Genomic DNA, 22,686 nt, shown 5'->3' with positions numbered 1-22,686 from the left:
TCTTTCAGAATAAGAGCACATTAACCATAAATCCTCCATGGTTAATATCAGACATGTATTGTAATCAATACATCAGGGGTTCTCAACGTTTTTGGCTGGGGACCCCCGGAAATGCTTTAACCGTGTGTAGCTTATGTGGATGTCTTTTCATTTATCTGGTGGCTTTGGACATTCCCTTACATTCCTTACATCATCCCCACCCCTTTTTTCTTTATTTTATTTTTGAGGGGCGCCAGCCTATAGCCTATATACAGGGTTAATGTTTGTTTTTAGTTCAATGTTTGTTTTAAAAACGCCATTGACAATGAAGGGAAAATGTACGTCATTTTGTCCCTAACACAAACAAAAATGGAATAAATAGAATGTAATGTTATAATAATGCTATAATAATGCTATACCGAATTCCCTCCTCGATGTTGTAGGACGATAAGAGCGCCCCTCACTTCACACAGGTGTGACGTCTTTATAACTGAAAACATTCAAAGAAAAAAAAATCACGAATCCTGCGAGTACTTTTTCCTCACCACTGAATATGCATCACAATCTGCTGCAGCTCAACATAACGTGTCAGAGATGGTCGTAAGAGAACGGAGCCGCCTCCATGGCCACCGTCCGTCCGTCCGTTCTTCTCTCCCCAAAAGCAATTTATTGGGCATCGCCCCGCTGTAATGAATGACAGCACCGGAAACCGCTGGGACGGAAAGAGAAGAAATAGCTTTGCAAATGGCCCTAGTTTTATCTCCATTATGGCTTAACATGTGGAAGACACGCAAGCGCACGCAAGTGCACACACACATCCTCACGCACGCACACACACACACACACACACACACACACACACACACACACACACACACACACACACACACACACACACACACACACACGTGTGAATGTGTGCTGCATGCCGTGCCCACGCACACACATAAAACACACGACAAGGGTTCATGTAAATGGGAGCATGCACACACACACACACACACACACACACACACAAACACACATGCACTCACACTCGTGCGCATGCCTGGTCCGCGGTTTTCATTCCGACCACACAATTAATGGCGTGTTAAATTGAAGAACATTAAAATGGTGAACAGTTGTAAAAAGGCCACCAGGGACCAAAGAGCTAGATGTGGTTCTAAAGGACATTATCGTAAAAACACTAAATCTATACATATTTTAGTGCCACACATTGAGTAGACCCTACACCCCCCCCCCCCCACACCGTTCCCCCCATCCCCCCCGTCCGAGGGGATACAACGTGAGTCTGTAACACTTTATCCTGCAGTTATGCTGCGTTGCACGCATATACAGTCTACCATTCAAGATACAAAGATACAGTGTACCATTCAATGTCAATGGAAGCCAGCGACATGAAGATACAAAGATACAGTCTACCATTCAATGTCAATGGAAGACAGCCACATGGAGATACAAAGATACAGTATACCATTCAATGTCAATGGAAGCCAGCGACATAAAGATACAAAGATACAGTCTACCATTCATTGTCAATGGAAGCACAGCGGCATGAAGATACAAAGATACACCCGCCGTTTGTAGCTGCTGCAAAAGAGATACAAATAAGTTGAGCTGGTCTAACACAAAGACACAAAGCTACAAATGCCTGGGTGCAGACTATTATGTTTTTAAACTGATGTATATGCTAATTAACTCATTTAGCTGGGGAACCCCGTGGAACACACCTCAAGGACCCCTGGGTCCTTGAGGAAGAACTCCTGCAGATTTCTCACTTATTCAGCATTGCACTGTGTATGTAACGGTTGTCATGGTAACCAGGGGAGGGGAGGAGAGGAGAGGAGAGGAGAGGAGAGGAGAGGAGAGGAGAGGAGAGGAGAGGAGAGGAGAGGAGAGGAGAGGAGAGGAGAGGAGAGGAGAGGAGAGGAGAGGAGAGGAGAGGAGAGGAGAGGAGAGGAGAGGAGAGGAGAGGAGAGGAGAGGAGAGGTCTCGGGGGTCATGCTCATAATTGGACCGGGAGTGAGAGGTCTCTAACCTGCTGAGACTCCCCTCTCTAGCTCTCTCTCTCTCTCTCTCTCTCTCTCCCCCCCCCCCCCCCCCCCCCCCCAGTGATAAATCAACCTGTGATGTGATCAATAATTCAGAACGCGTCCAAACCTCTGCTCTGCTCTTTGTTGTCCACTAAAAGGAGAGAGTAGAGAGGTCAGGGATGTGCGTGCGTGCGTGCGTGCGTACGTACGTGCGTGCGTGCGTGCATGCGTGCGTGCGGTCAGGAGATATGGAGTGGGTGACATCATCAGAAACCATCATCATCACATCCTCCGTATGCAGATAAAGAAAGAAAAACAGGTGTGCTTCCTCTGGAAAATCCCCTTGGTTAAAGGAACATTTCACTGCAGGAAGAAGTTGCAGTCACTCAATGTTAACAGTAGCACAATTTGACATTTGCAACCTATGGCCAGAAAAATAATGATGTCTGTGTTTGACTGGGGTTTGACTGGATTGCTGAATTCCTACAATGCCCATAATGCTTTAGTGCACTGCCCCTCCTTGTGGAGAGGGGGAGGCTGCATGGAGGTGTGACTTTGTAGTCCAGGAAGGAAGTGAGACCACATTTGAATGACAGGTTTTTGGTCATGAACATGGTGGGATGACTGTATTATCTAACAAAAAAACATATTACGAAAAACGTTTCCTGTGTCCTATAAACATCATTATCAGTTATTTCACTGATATCCTCTCAGGAGGACATCAGCAGACCTCTCTCTCTCTCTCTCTCTCTGGTGGAGAGGGCCACTATATTCCCACACTCACTCCAGAAGGCCACATTGCATACAGTTAGTTGGAACAAAAATATCCGATCTGCAAGCTCAAAACACGTCGCACTGCGACGTGTTTTGAGCTTGTAGATCGGCTATTTTTGCTATATTTGAATTGAAATCCTGAATTTTGTTTTTGCTATTTTTTAATTGGATCCTGAAAAGTATTTGTTTTATTTTATTTAAAATGTATTTAGTTATACGTATGTTAATTATATGAACTTAAATTTAAATACATTGGGCAATAAATAAGACAATTTAATACTGGTCATTTAGCTACTAATATAGACTGAAGTGATTAAAGCGGGTCATGTTTGGAATTGTAACGGCTGAAATCAATAATATATCAGTATTGTGATATTAACCTGGCTGCATTGAGTGGGCTGCCAGTTGCCCATGTATGGTCTTGATCAGCCCGATAAGCCCTCCTCTGAAGACAGAAGTGACAGAGTGGTGTCATCTTATAACGGTCATTAGTGAGGAGGACAGTTTATTACGAAGATAATGTTGAGAACGGGTACAAAGCTCTTCTAAATTACAACAAGGATTTGATCATATCTGTTACTGTAGGCTAATCTGTGTGGAACACATGCAGAGTGCAGTTTGTTTTCTAATGTCTGATTCTGCTGCCGACATCTGTACTACACAATGGGGATGATTATAACCTGCATGTTGAGAGAATATTTATTATTAAGGCTTAGGAGGGAGAGAGAGAGAGAGAGAGAGAGAGAGAGAGAGAGAGAGAGAGAGAGAGAGAGAGAGAGAGAGAGAGAGAGAGAGAGAGAGAGAGAGATACAAATACAGATACAGATACAGAGAGAGAGATGAAAGAGCAAAGGTAATACTCTTCATTATCACTGATCAAGGTAAAGCGCGCACACACTCACACGCGCACACACACACACACACACACACACACACACACACACACACACACACACACACACACACACACACACACCCACACACACACACACACACACACACACACACACCAGCTGTCTGTAGCATCTGTATAACGAGCAAAAGTCAGTCTTCAAGCTTGTGCCAAAACCAAGGTCCGCTCATCACTGCTCCTGCACAGGCACGCACGCACGCACGCACGCACGCACCCTTTGCTTTATCACCATGTAATTTGCTCCAGCTGCAGTAATTAACACTTAATGACGGCTGTGTGATGCATTAATATCAAAGGCCAGCTGAAACAGTCTCTCTGTGCGTGTGCGTGTGCGTGTGTGTGTGTGTGTGTGTGTGTGTGTGTGTGTGTGTGTGTGTGTGTGTGTGTGTGTGTGTGTGTGTGTGTGTGCGCTCGCCCGTGTGCACGTGTGTGTGTGTGTGTGTGCGTGTGTACATGGGCGGAGCAGGGGCAGACAGCGTGTGTGTGTGTGTATGATGGGAGTACAGCGTCCCTAAGCTCATGAATATTCGATGGTAAATTATTTGGGATGTCGCCGCCGTTGCTGGCTGCCATAAAAGCCAGAGCATTAACAGGGAGAGGCAGCCTTAATCTTTTGTTCTGGCCTGGCAGAGTGACGCAGCAACTACACCCAGGGACCTGTCTGGGCCTCGTCTTTGAAGATAACGCTCTTAATGTGAAGCCAACATCCACATAGTCCAGACTAATCCTTTCCTTTAATTCCTCATCAAACCCTGTACTGTCACGATAGGGTTGTTGTAAGACTCTAAGTGCAGAACGACCAGGCACAGGCAGAGCAGTGAGGTTGCAGTGAGTACAATGAACTTGGCATAAAACAAGAAACAAACACTTCACATACAACGACGAACTGACAAGGAACTGAAAACACGCCTCGTGTTGTCGTACTGTAGCCTATGTACGGACGGAGATCGTTTCTGAACCGCAGCTCACGTGCTGTGGATGGAGGGAAATAGATTCGATTTTAAAATGAAAATTCACTGGAATAAACAATGGTGCCTGGGTGATGGCAGACTGCTGGGTGAGCGCTAGGGCTGACCTTCGATCACATCTTTGAAGATCGACGCTTCGATTAAAAAAAACATAGATCTTCGACGCTTCGACACTTCTAGGACAATCTTTGAATGCAGATTGCGGCCCCTATATGTGTCACAGAGACTACTTTTTTTTGGGAGCGTTCTACCCATAAAATGTTCTACCCGTTAAATGTTCTGAAAGAGAAACTTTGTTCAAAGATTTTCCTTAAAAAAGGTAATGATTCCACTTCAGTGGTGTGATTGTGGAGTCCTCCAAAATCAATTTCAATCAACAGACCCAAAACTCTGTCATCACATGTACTCTACAGAGAATGTCTCCCTGCTTTCTGTTGGCGAGTCAAGGCTGTTTTATTACTCTAGAATGTCTCCCTGCTTTCTGTTGGCGAGTCAAGGTTGTTTTATTACTCTACAGAGAATGTCTCCCTGCTTTCTGTTGGTGAGTCAAGGTCGTTTTATTACTCTACAGATAATGTCTCCCTGCTTTCTGTTGGCGAGGCAAGGCTGTTTTATTACTCTACAGATAATGTCTCCCTGCTTTCTGCTGGCGAGTCAAGGCAAGGCAAGGCTGTTTTATTACTCTACAGAGAATGTCTCCCTGCTTTCTGTTGGCGAGTCAAGGTCGTTTTATTAAATCGAATGTCTCCCTGCTTTCTGTTGGCGAGTCAAGGTCGTTTTATTACTCTACAGATAATGTCTCCCTGCTTTCTGTTGGCGAGGCAAGGCTGTTTTATTACTCTACAGATAATGTCTCCCTGCTTTCTGCTGGCGAGTCAAGGCAAGGCAAGGCTGTTTTATTACTCTACAGAGAATGTCTCCCTGCTTTCTGTTGGCGAGTCAAGGTCGTTTTATTAAATCGAATGTCTCCCTGCTTTCTGTTGGCGAGGCGAGGCTGTTTTATTTGTATAGCATGTTTCAACAACAAGGCAACAGAAACACAATTATAGGATGCATTTGGATGTAGTCTGTGGATTTAGCGATGGTCAGGTGAACTATTTAGGCCACTTGGGGAGGTGGGCCTTTTAAGCCAGTTGCAACCTGGTTATACTGTCCATGTTGAGACTAGTGAGGACCTAGTGGACACTAATTCATGTTTGGCTGTCTCTAGCGCCTCTAAGCCAATGGGAGATAAAACCCATAGCCTGCAACGTGAAGCCATATCCTCTAAACCTGGCAGTTAAAACGTATGACGTGAGTCATTCTTGTTTTACAGTAGAATTCTAGTGTGGGCCCTCTGCACGACAAACACAGCAAAGGTTCTGTGTTTTGCCAGACTGGATTACCAGCCAAGGTGCCTGGACCGCTGAGCCACGGCCCAGGCCAAAAGGTTCTGTGTTTTAATCTAATTTAGACCCGAGGCCGATTAAAGAAGTAAAGTAAAGTAAAGTAAAGTAAAGTAAAGTAAAGTAAAGTAAAGTAAAGTAAAGTAAAGTAAAGTAAAGTAAAGTAAAGTAAAAGTAAAAGTAAAAGTAAAAGTAAAAGTAAAAGTAAATACATTATATATTTATTAAGCACCTTTCAAAACAAACACAGCTAGAACAGTGGTTCCCAAAGTACACTGTCACAGCTACATTTAACATTGATTTGACAATATAAATCGGGGTCTCAGAGATAGAAATTACATGAAATGGGGGTCCGATGACTAATGCATGTCCAACAGGGGGTCCTTGATATTAAACGGGTTGAGAATCTCTGCTAGAACATGCAGTGATCCTGGTCTCTATACTGCCTCCCCCTGGCCAGCCGGGGCGCGTGATGGAGGGGGAAAAACTGTTTGGAATAACGTATTCTTTCCACGAGCATCGAAGGAAGCATAAACTCAGTTCGGGGCTCTCCCCAGGTTGGCAGAGGGAAAGTAGTGACCAGGATTACAGCTTTGAGGCAATTGGCACTGGGTTACGAAATGGTGGGATAAAAAATTATATAGAGAAAAGCTCTCATTCTCACAGTTGCACAATGGAGAAACCGCCTCCCCCTCAAGACAAAACCAAGCCTCTAATCTCACTCACTGCTCGTAACACAGGATGTGCGTGTGTGTGTGTGCATGCGTGCGTGCATGCGTGCATGGTTCACAGAGTTCTGACGAGGCACTTTCAGGGTCAGCGTTCAGTCATGGGCTCATTAAACCCAATCCACACGGGTATGAGATTTTGCATAATGTGTGCTCGTGCGCATAAGTGTGTGTGTGTGTGTGTGTGTGTGTGTGTGTGCATGTGTGTTTTGTTTGCTGTCTGTTTGCCAGCCTGCCCTACACACTGCAGGAACAACACGCCCTTGATCAAAATTACAAATCCCCAAATCAGGAATGGAGGAACCGACCAGGAATCCGTTCCGTCACAAATTGAAATTGGAACCGTTCCTGGAACCGGGTTTTATCACATATATCACATATACTGTCAGAGCTGGTTCTGTGGTTCTGTGGTTCTTACAATACCGATGGTTCTAAAACCTTTACATTTCAAGGACCAGCAGAACTCACCAGAACTGAACCAAATGGACCCAAAGGGTCACATTTGGTTCACATTAGCACACTCTCAGAGTAGCAGACCTTTTCTCAGGGTTACAGACATGTAAAGGCTCATTCATAGTCTGGATTGTCGGTGGTGAGGTGACCACCGGAGCTGAAATAACGTTGAGCGGTGGTGAGTAAAAACAGAGAGAAGGGTTGGGGAGGACGGTGGTTTGCTCTTCACCGCGGCTCGTGACGTCATGTTGTAGTTCGGTGGTCACCTCACCACCGAAAATATTAGACTATGAATGAGCCTTGAGGGTCAATTCGGAACACCCTATAGAGCAGGGGTCCTCAACTAGAAATGATGAAGGTCCACAATTTGGGGTGCAGAGTGCAGGCCCGGAGTGGAACTCCAAATCAGGCCGGGAGTTATACGCCCTGGCAGGCCACACTGCGCGCGCGCACAGCGCGCGCCAGAATTTTGGAGGCCCTTGGGGGACATTTTGGGGGCCTTTGCAGCAATTTCACATGAGAAAATGTACCCTCTGATGTTATTTATATTATTAACTTTAAAAAAAAAATGGCGACGAGCGGCCCGGAAGAGAATTTTCCATTCATGTTTTCTCCCCATAGACGTTTCACTTCACACTGTTTCACTTCGCCCCTCACTTCACACCCTTGTGAAGTGAGGGGCGCTAATATATTAAAGTCTAACTCATGTTGATTAGGTGATGTAATGGTGATGAAAGAAACGGTGCCAACACAAACATTAAACGCCATTAACAATAAAGAGACAATATGACATTTTCCCTTCTTTGTCAATGGTGTTTTTTAAAACAAACATTGAACTAAAAACAAACATTAAACCTAAATCAGACCCGTCTGAAGTGTCATGGTCTGTCGCTCTACAGACCATGTCTCCACATCAGCCACTCCCACTCTCCATTCCCCCTTTCAGTCCTTGTCACACACCTATTTCCACCCCCTCTTCAGCCCAACAGTGCCATGCCCATTCCACACCTGAGAACACTTCTGCAATCACCCTGCTCCATATAAAACTGGACTTATTACACAAACACACTGTCAGGACATACATTGTTGTTCCAGTGATCTGCCTTGGACTTCTGGTTGCTATTTTTGGTCTCCTAAAAGGTATCTTGCCTTGCATGTGCTTTGTGTGACTTCTGGTTTATGCAGTTATGCTTTGAAAGTATGCATTTTTGGACTTCTGTGTTTTAGCATTTTTGCTCCTGAAGTTTTGCCTTTTTTGGATTTATATTTTGCTTTGACACTTTACTTTGGCTGTATGCTTCTCTGCTTTAATAAATACTTTAATTTAAGACTATTCTGCGTTTGGCTCTGCACTTGGGTTCAGTCCTTCACTGCGAACCGTGACAGTATACCTGACCATAATGAACCCAGCAGAGCAAAAGCTTTTTTATTATCAAGGTGGCAGAATTAGAAAATGTGGTTTCTCGTCTCTTGGCCTCTCCACCTAAACTGCGTACTGAACTCCAAGTGGAGATATCAATACAGCAGCATTGGTTCAAGGAGAGACCATGGGTAAGCCATTTTGTCCCCCACCTGGATGTGGTGTGTGGGAGGCTTAAGGACTTTGAAGACGCCTCAATACCACATGTTTCTCAGCCAGCTCCCAACTCCATTAGGCTTGGAGTAGTGAGTCTGCAATCAGCCTGCCCTGTTCCAGACCAACAAAGGAACCAACCCTTGGACTTATTTTCATTTTTTTGTAAACATGTGAAAATACCTGTGTACTCTGAGCCGGTTCAAGTCCAGGACCCATATGAGGGGTCGCGCCTTGCCTTTTGTGTGGGGAACCGTGGGCCTGCTAGGGGAAGGCGTGGTCGCCATGGCCCTCTACATGCCCATCGGTCGTCACTGCCCAGCACTTCGCTGCCTGTTGTCCAGACCACCCTTCTGCCCAGCACACCGCTGCCCAGCCTGCCTGGCTCTCCGCTGCCCGGCTCTCCGCCGCCCAGCCTGCCTGGCTCTCAGCTGCCCGGCTCTCCGCTGCCCAGCCTGCCCAGCTCTCCACCACCTCCTGTACCTGCAGTCCAGGCTCCAGAATCTGCAGCATCCTCCTCTCCTGGGTGTGCAGTGTCCTCCTCGCCTGGGTGTGCAGCATCCTCCTCTCCTGGGTGTGCAGCATCCTCCTCTCCTGGGTGTGCAGCATCCTCCTCTCCTGGGTGTGCAGCATCCTCCTCTCCTGGGTGTGCAGCATCCTCCTCTCCTGGGTGTGCAGCATCCTCCTCTCCTGGGTGTGCAGCATCCTCCTCTCCTGGGTGTGCAGCATCCTCTCCTGGGTGTGCAGCATCCTCTCCTGGGTGTGCAGCACCCTCCATGTCTCCTCGGTGTGCAGCTCTGCCTGCAGCACCTCCGGCCTCGCTTCTGCCTGCAGCACCTCCGGCCCCACCTCCTGAGCCTGAAGCTCCGCCTGCAGCCCTCTCTCCTGAGTCTGCAGCAATGGCTCCTGCAGCCCTGACACCTGCAGCTCTGGCTCCAGAGCCTGCAGCTCCTCCTGTGGTGTCGCCTCTGCCTGCGGCATCCCTGACGTCAGAGACTCCATCAACAGAAAGGAATGGACCACACGCACACCCAACAATGGTTTCTGGACTATAGCGTTGAGGAATGGAAAGAGTACAAGGCTGCTGTTAGCCCTCCTGTCCTCCCTGTAAGAGAGGAGCTCCAGAAAGTGGGAGTGTTTGTGGATTATGAGGAGGGTCTGGTCTCCTTTTATGATGTGGAGACCAGAGTAAATCTCTACTCTTTCATTGTCTGCACCTTCACTGAGAGACTATTTCCATTCTTCTGTCCATGTCTGAACCAAAATGGTACAAACTCTGCTTCTCTGATAATCTCTCCTATCAATCAGTCTGATATGAGGGCTGATCTGCATTTACAAGAGAATGTGTGATTGACACAGTACAAGGACGGAGCATGCCGGCCTACTTGGGGCCATGTCATGTCGGGAACGATACAAGTTGTTCGATTTAAACCTCCCGAACACCATGAGAATGTGTGCCTCTTCCTCAGACCTGCAGGCTGAACAGATACAGATATCTGTGGTTCCTGAGAAACCGTTGATCCGTCAAGTCGTCACTCCATCAAGTTGTGTACAGTCGTCACTGCACACCTCAGGCTCATATGAGACACACTCGCCACGTTTGAGATGGTTCGGTCGGTTCTTTCCAAGTAACACCCGGGACACATATATTCTGTTTTAACAAATACTGTACACTTTTCTGAAGAAAACATAATGCTTTAATTTCATATAATAATAATGATACCTGATGATCAGGTTTTAGGACAAAAGTAGACACCATGCATAAATACCTCAGACACTATGACGTAACATTCTCCGTTCATTGTCAATGGGAATTTAACGTTTGTGTATAGGACAAAGTTTGTGAACATATACACTAAAAGCTGGATATAGGAGGGGCTAGCGCCCGTCAAAAACACACAGCCGATGACAGAGGTGGACAAGGGGGCTTCACCAATCTGGTCTAATTTTCAGCAACCCTCCCTCCCTCCGCGTCACAGAGAGAGACGGGCTCAGCGCTCCGCTCACATAGGCCCATCCCGTATGACGAGCTTCAATTCAATTCTGGAACCGGCCAGAGGTCTGATCAAAGCACTCCGTCTGCTTAATTCACACACACACACACACACACACACACACACACACACACACACACACACACACACACACACACACACACACACACACACAGACACTTGCACGTGCGCACACACACACACACACACACACACACACACACACACACAGGGCTATTTTTAGTTACTTCACTATCAAGGACCACACCACCAATGGAAACATTTAACCATTTATTGAAAACAGGAAGGAAGGGCATGGTTATGAATACGACAGCAGGGTGATGGCCCACGACGGGCCATCGGCGGCGTCTGGGATTTCAGCCGAGGTGGGGAAGCTTCAGGGATCCGGCATGCTCCCGAGGCACGTCAGACCCACAAAAGCTTCATTAAAGGAGACGAGATGGGGCGGCCTTCGGATCTTGCAGATCTGGTCTGATGTAACGGAGAAATGCCTGGGAGGACCAGAGGCCCATGGTTTGGATCAGGTGGTCGGGGATGCTGTTACGGGATGCGGGGGTGGCTGCGCCGATCCTGAAAGAATGGCCTGAGTAGTGTGTGGGGGAGATACCGGAGGGAGCAAGTATGTTGCAGAGTTGTTGGATGAACCACGTCTGGAAGCAGCGCGGCCGGACTTGAAAGTGAAGGGGGATCTGAAGGAGAATAACTCCGGGACTTCTGGTATGGAAGGTAAGTCGAGGGCAGTTTGGAGGGTTCGGGATCGACTGGTTTCCGGGGAAGAGGACGGGTGAGCTTAGCTTGAGGTTAGGATAGTATTGAGTGTTTGATGTAGTCGACCTGGGGTTCGACTGACGAAGGGGGGGAGCGGTATCTTGAGTGGAGAGTTCGTATGCGTGTGACCGGAAGGTCTGTGGCGAGGGGCAGGTGACGAGGGACTCGTGCGGGTTTCTGGAGGTCGATGGAGATGAGGTGGATGGTGGCGACGATGAGTTGGTTTGGTTATGGGAGTGGCGAAGTTCTGCCGAGCTGACTCGACTGTTGATGATATGGATCCGGGAGGAGTGGAGAGACTGGAGAAAGGCGAGGTTTCCAGGTTGAATGTCGGCGCCGGACGCGGGGAACTGGAGTTGGATCGGGGCCTGCATGGAGAGGCGCGACGTCTGGACTTGGTGTCAGTGAAGGCGTGGAATGACCGGAACGTGAGCGACGTGGGGGAGGAACTCATGTAAACCTGGGTGCCAGATGAGATGGCCCATGGATGGCACGGTAAACAGAGTGGGAGCGGCCTGTGGCGACGATATTGACGGCGGCTGTGTTGTCCGAGTGGATTGGGATTGATTGGTGAGACCGTTCGTGGCTCCTGCAGCTCCGGGGTTCGTCCGGCGGCGGACCATCTGGTGCTGTAGAGACCCCCAAAATCGGCATAAAGAACGGCTTCTGCATGGAGGGAGAGGAGTGTTGTGCTGGGGGAGACGACGCTGACCCGGAGGAGAGGCGCGCTGTGCCGGGGGGTGCGCTGGCCCGGAGGAGGGGGACGACACTGACCCGGGAGGAGGGAGGCACGCTGTGCCGAGGGGGATGATGCTAGCCTGGAGGAGAGAGGCACGCTGTGCCGACGCTAGCCTGGAGGAGAGAGGCACGCTGTGCCGACGCTAGCCTGGAGGAGAGAGGCACGCTGTGCCGAGGAGACAACACTGGTTGGGAGGAGAGGCACGCTGTGCAGAGGAGACGACACTGGTTGGGAGGAGAGGCACGCTGTGCCGAGGAGACGACACTGGTTGGGAGGAGAGGCACGCTGTGCCGAGGAGACGACACTGGTTGGGAGGAGAGGCACGCTGTGCCGAGGAGACGACACAGGCTAGGGGGAGAGGCACACTGTGCCGAGGAGATGACACTGGTTGGAAGGAGAGGCACGCTGTGCCGAGGAGACGACACTGGTTGGGGGAGAGGCACGCTGTGCCGAGGAGACGACACTGGTTGGGAGGAGAGGCACGCTGTGCCGAGGAGACGACACTGGTTGGGAGGAGAGGCACGCTGTGCCGAGGAGACGACACTGGTTGGGAGGAGAGGCACGCTGTGCCGAGGAGACGACACTGGTTGGGAGGAGAGGCACGCTGTGCAGAGGAGACGACACTGGTTGGGGGGAGAGGCACGCCGTGCCGAGGAGACGACACTGGTTGGGGGGAGAGGCACGCTTTGCCGAGGAGACGACACTGGTTGGGGGGAGAGGCACGCTGTGCCGAGGAGACGACACTGGTTGGGAGGAGAGGCACGCTGTGCCGAGGAGACGACACTGGTTGGGAGGAGAGGCACGCTGTGCCGAGGAGACGACACTGGCTGGGAGGAGAGGCACGCTGTGCCAAAGAGACGATGCTGGCTGGGTGGGTTGAGGCACGCTGTGCCGAGGGGACGGTGCTGGCTGGGTGGGTTGAGGCACGCTGTGCCGAGGGGACAGTGCTGGCTGGGAGGAGAGGCACGCTGTGCAGAGGAGACGACACTGGCTGGGAGGACAGGCACGCTGTACCGAGGGAGACGACGCTGGCCCGGAGGAGGGAGACGGCGCTGTGCCGGGGGAGGAGGAACTCTGGGCCGAGAGCTGAGATGAACGGCAGGGGGTAGTGGCATCTCGGTGCCTGACTTCCCGTGCTGTGGACTGCTTCTGTAGACTGGGATGGACGGCGGGGGGTAGTGGCATCTCGGTGCCTGAGATGAGGACGAGGGTGCTGGCATCACGGTGCCTGAGATGAGGACGAGGGGTGCTGGCATCACGGTGCCTGAGATGAGGACGAGGGTGCTGGCATCACGGTGCCTGAGATGAGGACGAGGGGTGCTGGCATCACGGTGCCTGAGATGAGGACGAGGGGTGCTGGCATCTCGGTGCCTGAGATGAGGACGAGGGTGCTGGCATCACGGTGCCTGAGATGAGGACGAGGGGTGCTGGCATCACGGTGCCTGAGATGAGGACGAGGGGTGCTGGCATCACGGTGCCTGAGATGAGGACGAGGGTGCTGGCATCACGGTGCCTGAGATGAGGACGAGGGGTGCTGGCATCACGGTGCCTGAGATGAGGACGAGGGGTGCTGGCATCTCGGTGCCTGAGATGAGGACGAGGGGTGCTGGCATCTCGGTGCCTGAGATGAGGACGAGGGTGCTGGCATCACGGTGCCTGAGATGAGGACGAGGGGTGCTGGCATCACGGTGCCTGAGATGAGGACGAGGGTGCTGGCATCACGGTGCCTGAGATGAGGACGAGGGGTGCTGGCATCACGGTGCCTGAGATGAGGACGAGGGGTGCTGGCATCACGGTGCCTGAGATGAGGACGAGGGGTGCTGGCATCTCGGTGCCTAAGATGAGGACGAGGGGTGCTGGCGTCTCGGTGCGAACTGCCTGTGTAGACTGGGATGGGGGCAGGGGGTGCCGGCATCTCGGTGCCGGCGTCCCTTACCGGGGCTGATGGCCGTCTGCGGCTTCTGTGGGCAGTAGGGGGCGCCGGCATCTCGGTGCCGGCGACCCTTGTTGGGGCTGACTGACGTCTGTGGCCTCTGCGGGCAGTAGGGGGCGCCGGCGTCTCGGTGCCGGCGGTCTCTGCTGAGGCTGGCTGATGACGGCCTCTGCGGACAGTAGGGGGCGCCGGCATCTCGGTGCCCGACTGCGATATCTGTAAGACAGATATGGGCTCGGGGGAGAAGAAGAAGGCATTACGTGCTGCCACCAGAATAGAGGCCTGACAGTTCCCTTCGACCGTATTTAGCGATGATGGTGAAAGAAAACCGGTCTTTAGTAGAACCTTAAGTTAAACCTGGACCCCGACCGCTGTGGCTGCGGGGGGGTGCTGGAGATCCCATTTATGTGTTTGCTTTTAATTGCATTTAATTTATTTTATTTTTTATTGATTTATTAGTTTATTTTAATTTGAGGTGCAAGTCGAGCACATCACGTGGGCCGAACGAATCCCTGTTGGGCGAATGAGTGTGAAGTGCAATGACTGTTTTGATGGATTGAACATGGTGGACCCTGTTGTAAACAAGTGTAATGCTTAATTGGGTCGTCCACTCACGGTTAACAGTCTTTGTATTGAGTTTGTGCTTGAAATGTACTGTAATTCTGCAAACTGTTAATATATATTTCGATCAATCAATCAATGCTGCTTTTACAAGCTTTCCCTGTGCTGGGTGAACTGTCCCTTTAACGGGGGCGTGTACGTCACGACGTGCAATTGTAGTTTTTTCGTGGGATGGTGGGAATGACACCCGGAAGAGCTGGACTACAGCCGCGGCCAAATGAAGTGAAAGAAACTTCTACGTGAAATTGAATCCCTTGTCTTTCTCTTAAGTGTTAGTCTCACTGACAGCTGTTTGATGGTGCTGCGCTCATTGCATGTTCCTGTGTTGCCTTGTGATGATTGGGGGGATTATCTGGGATCTAGTACTTCGGTCTGATATACAACATGAGTGTGGGATGTTGCTGTGTTGTTATTATTACTCTGAGTTTGAAAGTAAAGAAGAGTTGTGTTAACCTGTGTCATGGTCCACTGATTCACAAACACGATAGTTACGATAACAATCGCTGGAGCGCGATCCACGGAGAATGGGGACAGCTGCGTGCTGTCCGCCGATCAATCAATCGAACCAACAAACAAATGATGATACGAACCTTACGAGGGGACCTGGGACGATACGAACCATACGAGGGGACCTGGGACGATACGAACCATACGAGGGGGCCTGGGACGATACGAACCATAAGAGGGGACCTGGGACGATACGAACCATACGAGGGGACCTGGGATGATACGAACCTTACAAGGGGACCTGGGACGATACGAACCATACAAGGGGACCTGGGACGATACGAACCATACAAGGGGACCTGGGACGATACGAACCATACAAGGGGGCCTGGGATGATACGAACCTTACGAGGGGACCTGGGACGATACGAACCATACGAGGGGACCTGGGACAATACGAACCATACGAGGGGACCTGGGACGATACGAACCATACGAGGGGACCTGGGACGATACGAACCATACGAGGGGACCTGGGACAATACGAACCATACGAGGGGACCTGGGACGATACGAACCATACGAGGGGACCTGGGACAATACGAACCATACGAGGGGACCTGGGACGATACGAACCATACGAGGGGACCTGGGACGATACGAACCATACGAGGGGACCTGGGACGATACGAACCATACAAGGGGGCCTGGGATGATACGAACCATACGAGGGGACCTGGGACGATACGAACCATGCGAGGAGTAAGGACTGTTTGGAGCGCCGACGTTGGAACGGCCGTGACGGATGACGGGAACGGGGAGAACGCATTCCTTCCATGGATTTATCTATACCTGGCCTGGGACTTAATCTGGAAGCTACGACTGATGGGTAGAAAGGAGGAAACGGCTTGAGGTGAGATGAATGAGCCGCCGGCCGAGTAATTGTGTATATCACTGCACTGTCACATATTTCTGTTGTTGAGTTGGCGTTGCCGTTGCGTGTTCTCGCGACGAAAGCGAGAACGGGGGGAGAACCAGGGGTTGGATGGGTTGGTTATATATGGGTGGAGGTGGCTTGATTGGATGTGGCTGATAGGAGGTGGAGGTAGCTGCATCGGAGGTGTGGTCCTTATCCTGAATTTCAGTTATTCTAACACCATATCTGAGGGGGCAGTGTGTAGTGTGCTGTTTTGTTCATGGTAGTTTTTGCCCCATAACGGGCCAGGAACAGGAGAAGTGTTTATTTTTACTGGGTTTGTGAGACGGTCGGAATTAGCCAGTCGTACAACGAGCCCACCACAGCGTGTGTATGTGTGCGTGTGCGAGCACGTTTGCGTGTATACGCTTTTCTCTAGCTGTGGAACAGGAAGTTTAAGGTCACCCAGAAACGGTCGCCTAGGGACACATAATGCCGTTACACCAGATTGAGTCCTCGGGGACTCTTTAGGCAGAGAGACACTGACAGCTTCATAAACATCTTAACTATTGTCTCCTTCTCTCTCTCTCTTTAGGCAGAGAGACACTGACAGTTTCATAAACATCTTAACTAATGTCTCCTTCTCTCTCTCTCTATAGGCAGAGAGACACTGACAGCTTCATAAACATCTTAACTAATGTCTCCTTCTCTCTCTCTCTCTCTCTCTTTAGGCAGAGAGACACTGACAGCTTCATAAACATCTTAACTAATGTCTCCTTCTCTCAATCTGAGACGTAAAAGAAAAAAGAAAGAAAAAAAGCTCTGAAAGCTGTGCAGGGGAAACAGGTGTGCACCCCTCAAGGCAGGACTGTGTGTGCATGCGCACACAGTTCTAAATCCTGAGATTTCTCAAAAAACTGTATCAGACAGCAGTGCTCAAACTATTTCATGTCAAGAACCCCCAGGGTCTTTCTGTGTGGAGTTTGCATGTTCTCCCTGTGTCCCCTAGGGTAGGTACCCTCACATGTTGTCCCCGTGTCCCCTATAGGGTATAGACCGATTCACAGAGGGGTGCCCTGGGCGCGGCCATTACTGAGGTGTAATCCATGGAGCAGGTGCTCCGTAGGCCAGGTGTAGCTAATCAGTGCTGTTGCGCTTAATGGTACACCTCAGTAATGGCCGCACCCAGGAAACCCTCTGTGAATCGGTCTATAGGTACCCTCACATGTTCTCCCCGTGTCCCCTATGTGGTCTCCAGACACGGGACCCTCCCTACAACACAAAAACAGGTGTTGCACGCGCACACACACACACACACACACACACACACACACACACACACACACACACACACACACACACACACACACACACACACACACACACACACGCACTTCTGTGAAGTTCAGAGGTGAGGCGGTGAAGGGGGTGGGGCGAGCCACTGGCATGTTATGAAGAAGCTACAGCAGAGAAAAGGTCACAGGGTCAAGGGGTCAAGGGTTCAAGGAAAGGAAACCAAGCCTGTATAGCCCCAGAGCCATAGAGATACAGAGTTACCACATTGAGGGGTCAGACCAGAGCCATACAGAGTTACCACATTTAGGGGTCAGACCAGAGCTATAGAGATACAGTTACCACATTGAGGGGTCAGACCAGAGCCATAGAGATACAGAGTTACCACATTGAGGGGTCAGACCAGAGCCATAGAGATACAGAGTTACCACATTGAGGGGTCAGACCAGAGCCATAGAGATACAGAGTTACCACATTGAGGGGTCAGACCAGAGCCATAGAGTAAGACAGAGTTAACACATTGAGGGGTCAGACCAGAGAACCATCTACTATGAGAGTGGAGATGGAATCAGGATTGGATTTGTCTTCCATCGGCACTCGCCTCCTAACAGCAGCCTCATGGTCTCCTTTCTGATGAACTTCACGCTTTCTTTATTATTTTCATATGGTCGCTGTCTGTCGCGGCAGAAAAACCTTCAATATTCCATATAATATAACTCTTTGCAGGGTTTTTTTTCTTCGTAAATTAACGTCCTATACTTGATCACACTTGATCACACAAAAGCATCAAAGGAAGGAAGATCCATCAAATGTTTTTTTTTATCCTGAAAAGTAACAGTTTTGGTTATATGAGGGTTTCTTTCCACCCCGAGGCGATATAAATCATATTCCAGCAGAGATGCCGACCCCCTCCGCCTCCTCCTCCCATCATGTTCTCTCCATCCTCTCCCTCCCCCCCTCCTCTTCCTCCTCTTCCTCCTCCTCCTCCTCATCCTCCCATCATGTTCTCTCCTCCTCCTCCTCCTCCTCTTCCTCCCCCTCCTCCTCCTCCTCCTCCCCCCATCATGTTCTCCCCATCCTCTCCCTCCTCCCCCTCCTCCTCCTCCTCCATCATGTTCTCCCCATCCTCTCCCTCCTCCCCCTCCTCCTCCCCCTCCTCCTCCCCCTCCTCCTCCCCATCCTCTCCCTCCTCCTCTCCCTCCTCCTCCTCCTCCCCCTCCTCCTCCTCCTCCTCCCCCTCCTCCTCCTCCTCCTCCTCCTCCTCCCATCATGTTCTCCCCATCCTCTCCATCCTCCCCCCTCCTCTTCCTCCTCCTCCTCCTCCTCCTCCTCCTCCTCCTCCTCCTCCTCCTCCTCCTCCTCCCATCATGTTCTCCCCATCCTCTCCCCCCCCTCCTCCTCCTCCTCCCATCATGTTCTCCCCATTCTCCTCCTCCTCCTCCTCCTCCTCTTCCTCCCCCTCCTCCTCCTCCTCCCCCCATCATGTTCTCCCCATCCTCTCCCTCCTCCCCCTCCTCCTCCTCCTCCTCCATCATGTTCTCCCCATCCTCTCCCTCCTCCTCCCCCTCCTCCTCCATCATGTTCTCCCCATCCTCTCCCTCCTCCTCTCCCTCCTCCCCCTCCTCCTCCTCCTCCCCCTCCTACTCCTCCTCCTCCTCCTCCTCCTCCTCCTCCTCCTCCTCCTCCTCCTCCTCCCATCATGTTCTCCCCATCCTCTCCCCCCTCCTCCTCCCCCTCCTCCTCCTCCTCCCATCATGTTCTCCCCATCCTCTCCATCCTCCCCCCTCCTCTTCCTCCTCCTCCTCCTCCTCCTCCCCCCATCATGTTCTCCCCATCCTCTCCCCCCCCCTCCTCCTCCTCCCATCATGTTCTCCCCATCCTCTCCCCCCCTCCTCCTCCTCCTCCTCCTCCTCCCATCATGTTCTCCCCATCCTCTCCATCCTCCCCCCCTCCTCTTCCTCCTCCTCCTCCTCCTCCTCCTCCTCCTCCTCCTCCTCCTCCTCCTCCCCCCATCATGTTCTCCCCATCCTCTCCCTCCTCCCCCCCTCCTCTTCCTCCTCCTCCTCCTCCTCCTCCTCCTCCTCCCCCCATCATGTTCTCCCCATCCTCTCCCTCCTCCCCTCGAGCAGGAGACGATAATAATGCATCAGAACGTATCCTTTATGTGGAGAAGAGCACACAAGTACTTTATTGTTTCCTCCCAGCATGTTGACAAGAGAGGACAGGACAGGGAGCTGTATCGTTTTGAAAAGTGAGAACCCAGCTTCAAAGTTTTTAATAATGTCCACCATAAATAACATTGTCACACCCTGTCAGCTAAACTCCACTCAGACGGGGGAGAGACAGGCAGACACAGAGAGAGAGAGAGAGCGAGAGAGAGACAGAGAGAGAGAGAGAGAGAGAGAGAGGCAGCGAAGCCAAGCTGGCTGAGTGACCGCTGAGTCCAGTGTGTGTGTGTGTATGTGTGTGTGTGTGTGTGTGTGTGTGTGTGTGTGTGTGTGTGTGTGTGTGTGTGTGTGTGTGTGTGTGTGTGTGTGTGTGTGTGTGTGTGTGTGTGTGTGTGTGTGTGTGTGTGTGTGTGTGTGTGTGTGTGAGAGAGAGAGAGAGAGAGAGAGAGTCACCACACCATAGTGCAGATGCCATCAGTTGAAATGTCACGGAGTCTCTCTCTACTGATCAGCGGCTCAAAGCAATCTGTCACCGACGACTGGTCTCTCTCTCTCTCTCTCTCTCTCTCTCTCTCTCTCTGCGTTCACAGCGTTCTGTGGATCACTAGCTTCCCGAGCGAGCAGGCCTGCGGGGACTGTGTGGATTGGCTACCCAGACAGACCCAGAATTGTACAGGATATTAAATATTGAGGGGCGGGGGAGGGGGTGGCAGAGGTAAAGGTAAACCACCATGCACCGTGGTTGGAGACTGACTGTGTGTGGGGGGGACTGCTTTAAGAGGGTCTTCTGTGTGACCCTGAGATTCAGCTGGCCCTCAGACCGCAGTGACCTTGGAGGAGTATCAACCTTAATAAGTTCAGAAAGATACTGACTGAGGTGCCAAACCATTAATTGATTTAAAAACAAACTATTTTAAAATCAACTCTGAAACGAACAAGGAGCCATGCAGTGAAGGGAGGCCAGAACAGGTGTGATATATGCTCACACCTGCAAGTTTTACAGTCGAGCTTAAGGGAGGCTGAGTTTAAACCAACATAATCCGTTACAGTAGTCCAACAACCGCATAGAAATAAAGGCATGGATAACCTGCTCAAAATCCCAAAAGGAATAGCACAGACTTGATTTTTGCTAGCAGCCTCAGGTGACGCAAGCTTCAACTGACCACAGCATTGACCTGTTTATCAAGTTTAAGGGCATTATCTAATGTGACGCCTGCAAGGTTAAAGAGTTTAGAGTACAGTACAGTACAGTACAGTACAGTACAGTACAGTACAGTACAGTACAGTACAGTACAGTACAGTACAGTACAGTACAGTACAGTACAGTACAGTACAGTACAGTACAGCACAGCAGTACGTTGCATTCTGCTTATTGGGTGAGGGGGACGGCTCTCTTCCCACAAGCGCTTTAAGACTAATTAATCGGGTAGCACATGTAGCGGTTCTCAAAGTGTGGTCCGGGGACCCCCCAGAGGTCCTCAGGGCAATTCCTGGGGGTCCCCAACAAAAGCACTGTGGTCCTTGATCATACCAACTACAGTGTCACACGCAAAACTGACTGGCCACAAAGCTATATATCTCGCACACACGCACAGCTCATACCACCTCTGATGAAATGACGAGTCAAGATAGGCAACTCACTGTGTGTAAAGTGTATATTTGTACGTCTCTAATTATGTTGTAATGGTGTCGTCCACAGTTAACAGTTTTTGTATCTAGTTGTGTTTGAAATGTAGCCTACTGTAATTCTGCAAACTGTTATACTTCAACGTCAATCAATAAATCAATCAATCAATCAATCTCTAATAGCGTCTCTAGATCAGAGATAGACAAGAGAGACTAGCCCTATACAACATCCAGCATGCATCGCTACACGTGGAGCAACACAACAGTGTCTACCCACCTACAAACATGTGCATTTTCATGTTTAAACTCATTGCTGTGAGGAAGGGAAACAAAGTGATATACTTGTCTTTAAGGACAAGTGGCAAAGAAATTACTTACTCCAAGTATAGAAACAATACATATAGCCTACTCGGTTGATTTCAAAACAAAACGTGCAGCCTGCGTTGAAATGAATACAAAACAATGTATGGACAAGTCAGTGAACTCACCAGTTGTAGAGTGCACAGGAATATGAGCGTGCATCGTCCGCTGCAACAGCCCATTGTTGTGTGTGGAAACACGCACGCACGGCCAGCTCCGGTGGAAACGAAGGACTTTAATAAAACGGCTCCGAGGAAAGCTTCAGTCTCCCTCTCTCTGTATTATTATTTATAATAAATATAAACAACGGCCACCTATACGAGTCTCTGACAGACAGTCAGTCAGTGTATCCTCCAGCAGCAGAAATAACAACTCGCTCCAGTATAAACAGCGATGATAAGAAGCAGCAGCACCCGGTGGTCACCGGTGTCCCATTCTCTTCCAACCCGGGCTCCGAGTTCCCTCCTCCGGGGCGTATTAGGTCGGCGTGGTACGCGTCGCTGGTCTGGTTGTAACGGGACTGACTGGTGCTCAGTCGATCTGTTTGTCTGTCTCTCTCTCTGTCTAGTCTAGTGTCTGGTCCGGTGTGTGTGTGTGTGTGTGTGTGTGTGTGTGTGTGTGTGTGTGTGTGTGTGTGTGTGTGTGTGTGTGTGTTTGGTTCACTGTCCCTCGATCACTGACTATCTCATATCTATTTAAATTCTATGTGCTGTTCTGTTGTGGTCGCACTTGAGCTGACTGACTGGAGGAGGAGACGGTTGTAAAAGCCGGTGAGAGCGCGCGCGCGCGTGTGTGTGTGTGTGCGTGTCTAATCTAACAGTTGTGTTTAAAAATTCTGACGCTGAAATTAAATACATATTTCTATGTTTAACTGGCCCATGCAACCCATTTTGATATAGTCTAGGATGGCTCCAGGTAGAAAACAGAGTTAATAGGCCTACATTGATATAGTCTAGGAATGGCTCCGGGTAGAAAACAGAGTTAATACATTGAT

General features: G+C 50.2%; 1 protein-coding gene across 1 annotated transcript in view; it reads right to left on the bottom strand.

Annotated features, from left to right (window-relative positions):
* The window catches only part of nkain4 (sodium/potassium transporting ATPase interacting 4), a 73,218-nt gene extending 50,816 nt beyond the window's left edge, over positions 1 to 22,402 (bottom strand). Inside the window, exon 1 of the mRNA XM_083768541.1 lies at positions 21,821 to 22,402. Within this exon, the coding sequence (XP_083624667.1) occupies positions 21,821 to 21,874 (54 nt within the window). The 5' untranslated portion in view covers positions 21,875 to 22,402. The remainder of the gene's footprint in view (positions 1 to 21,820) is intronic.
* Positions 22,403 to 22,686: the final 284 nt, after the last annotated feature.

Source organism: Protomyctophum parallelum, assembly GCF_964188405.1.
Source record: "Protomyctophum parallelum genome assembly, chromosome: 7".
NCBI classification, from domain to species: Eukaryota; Metazoa; Chordata; class Actinopteri; order Myctophiformes; family Myctophidae; genus Protomyctophum; species Protomyctophum parallelum.
The sequence above is the reverse complement of the archived record's forward strand: the minus strand, read 5'-3'. Positions and strand labels throughout refer to the sequence as shown.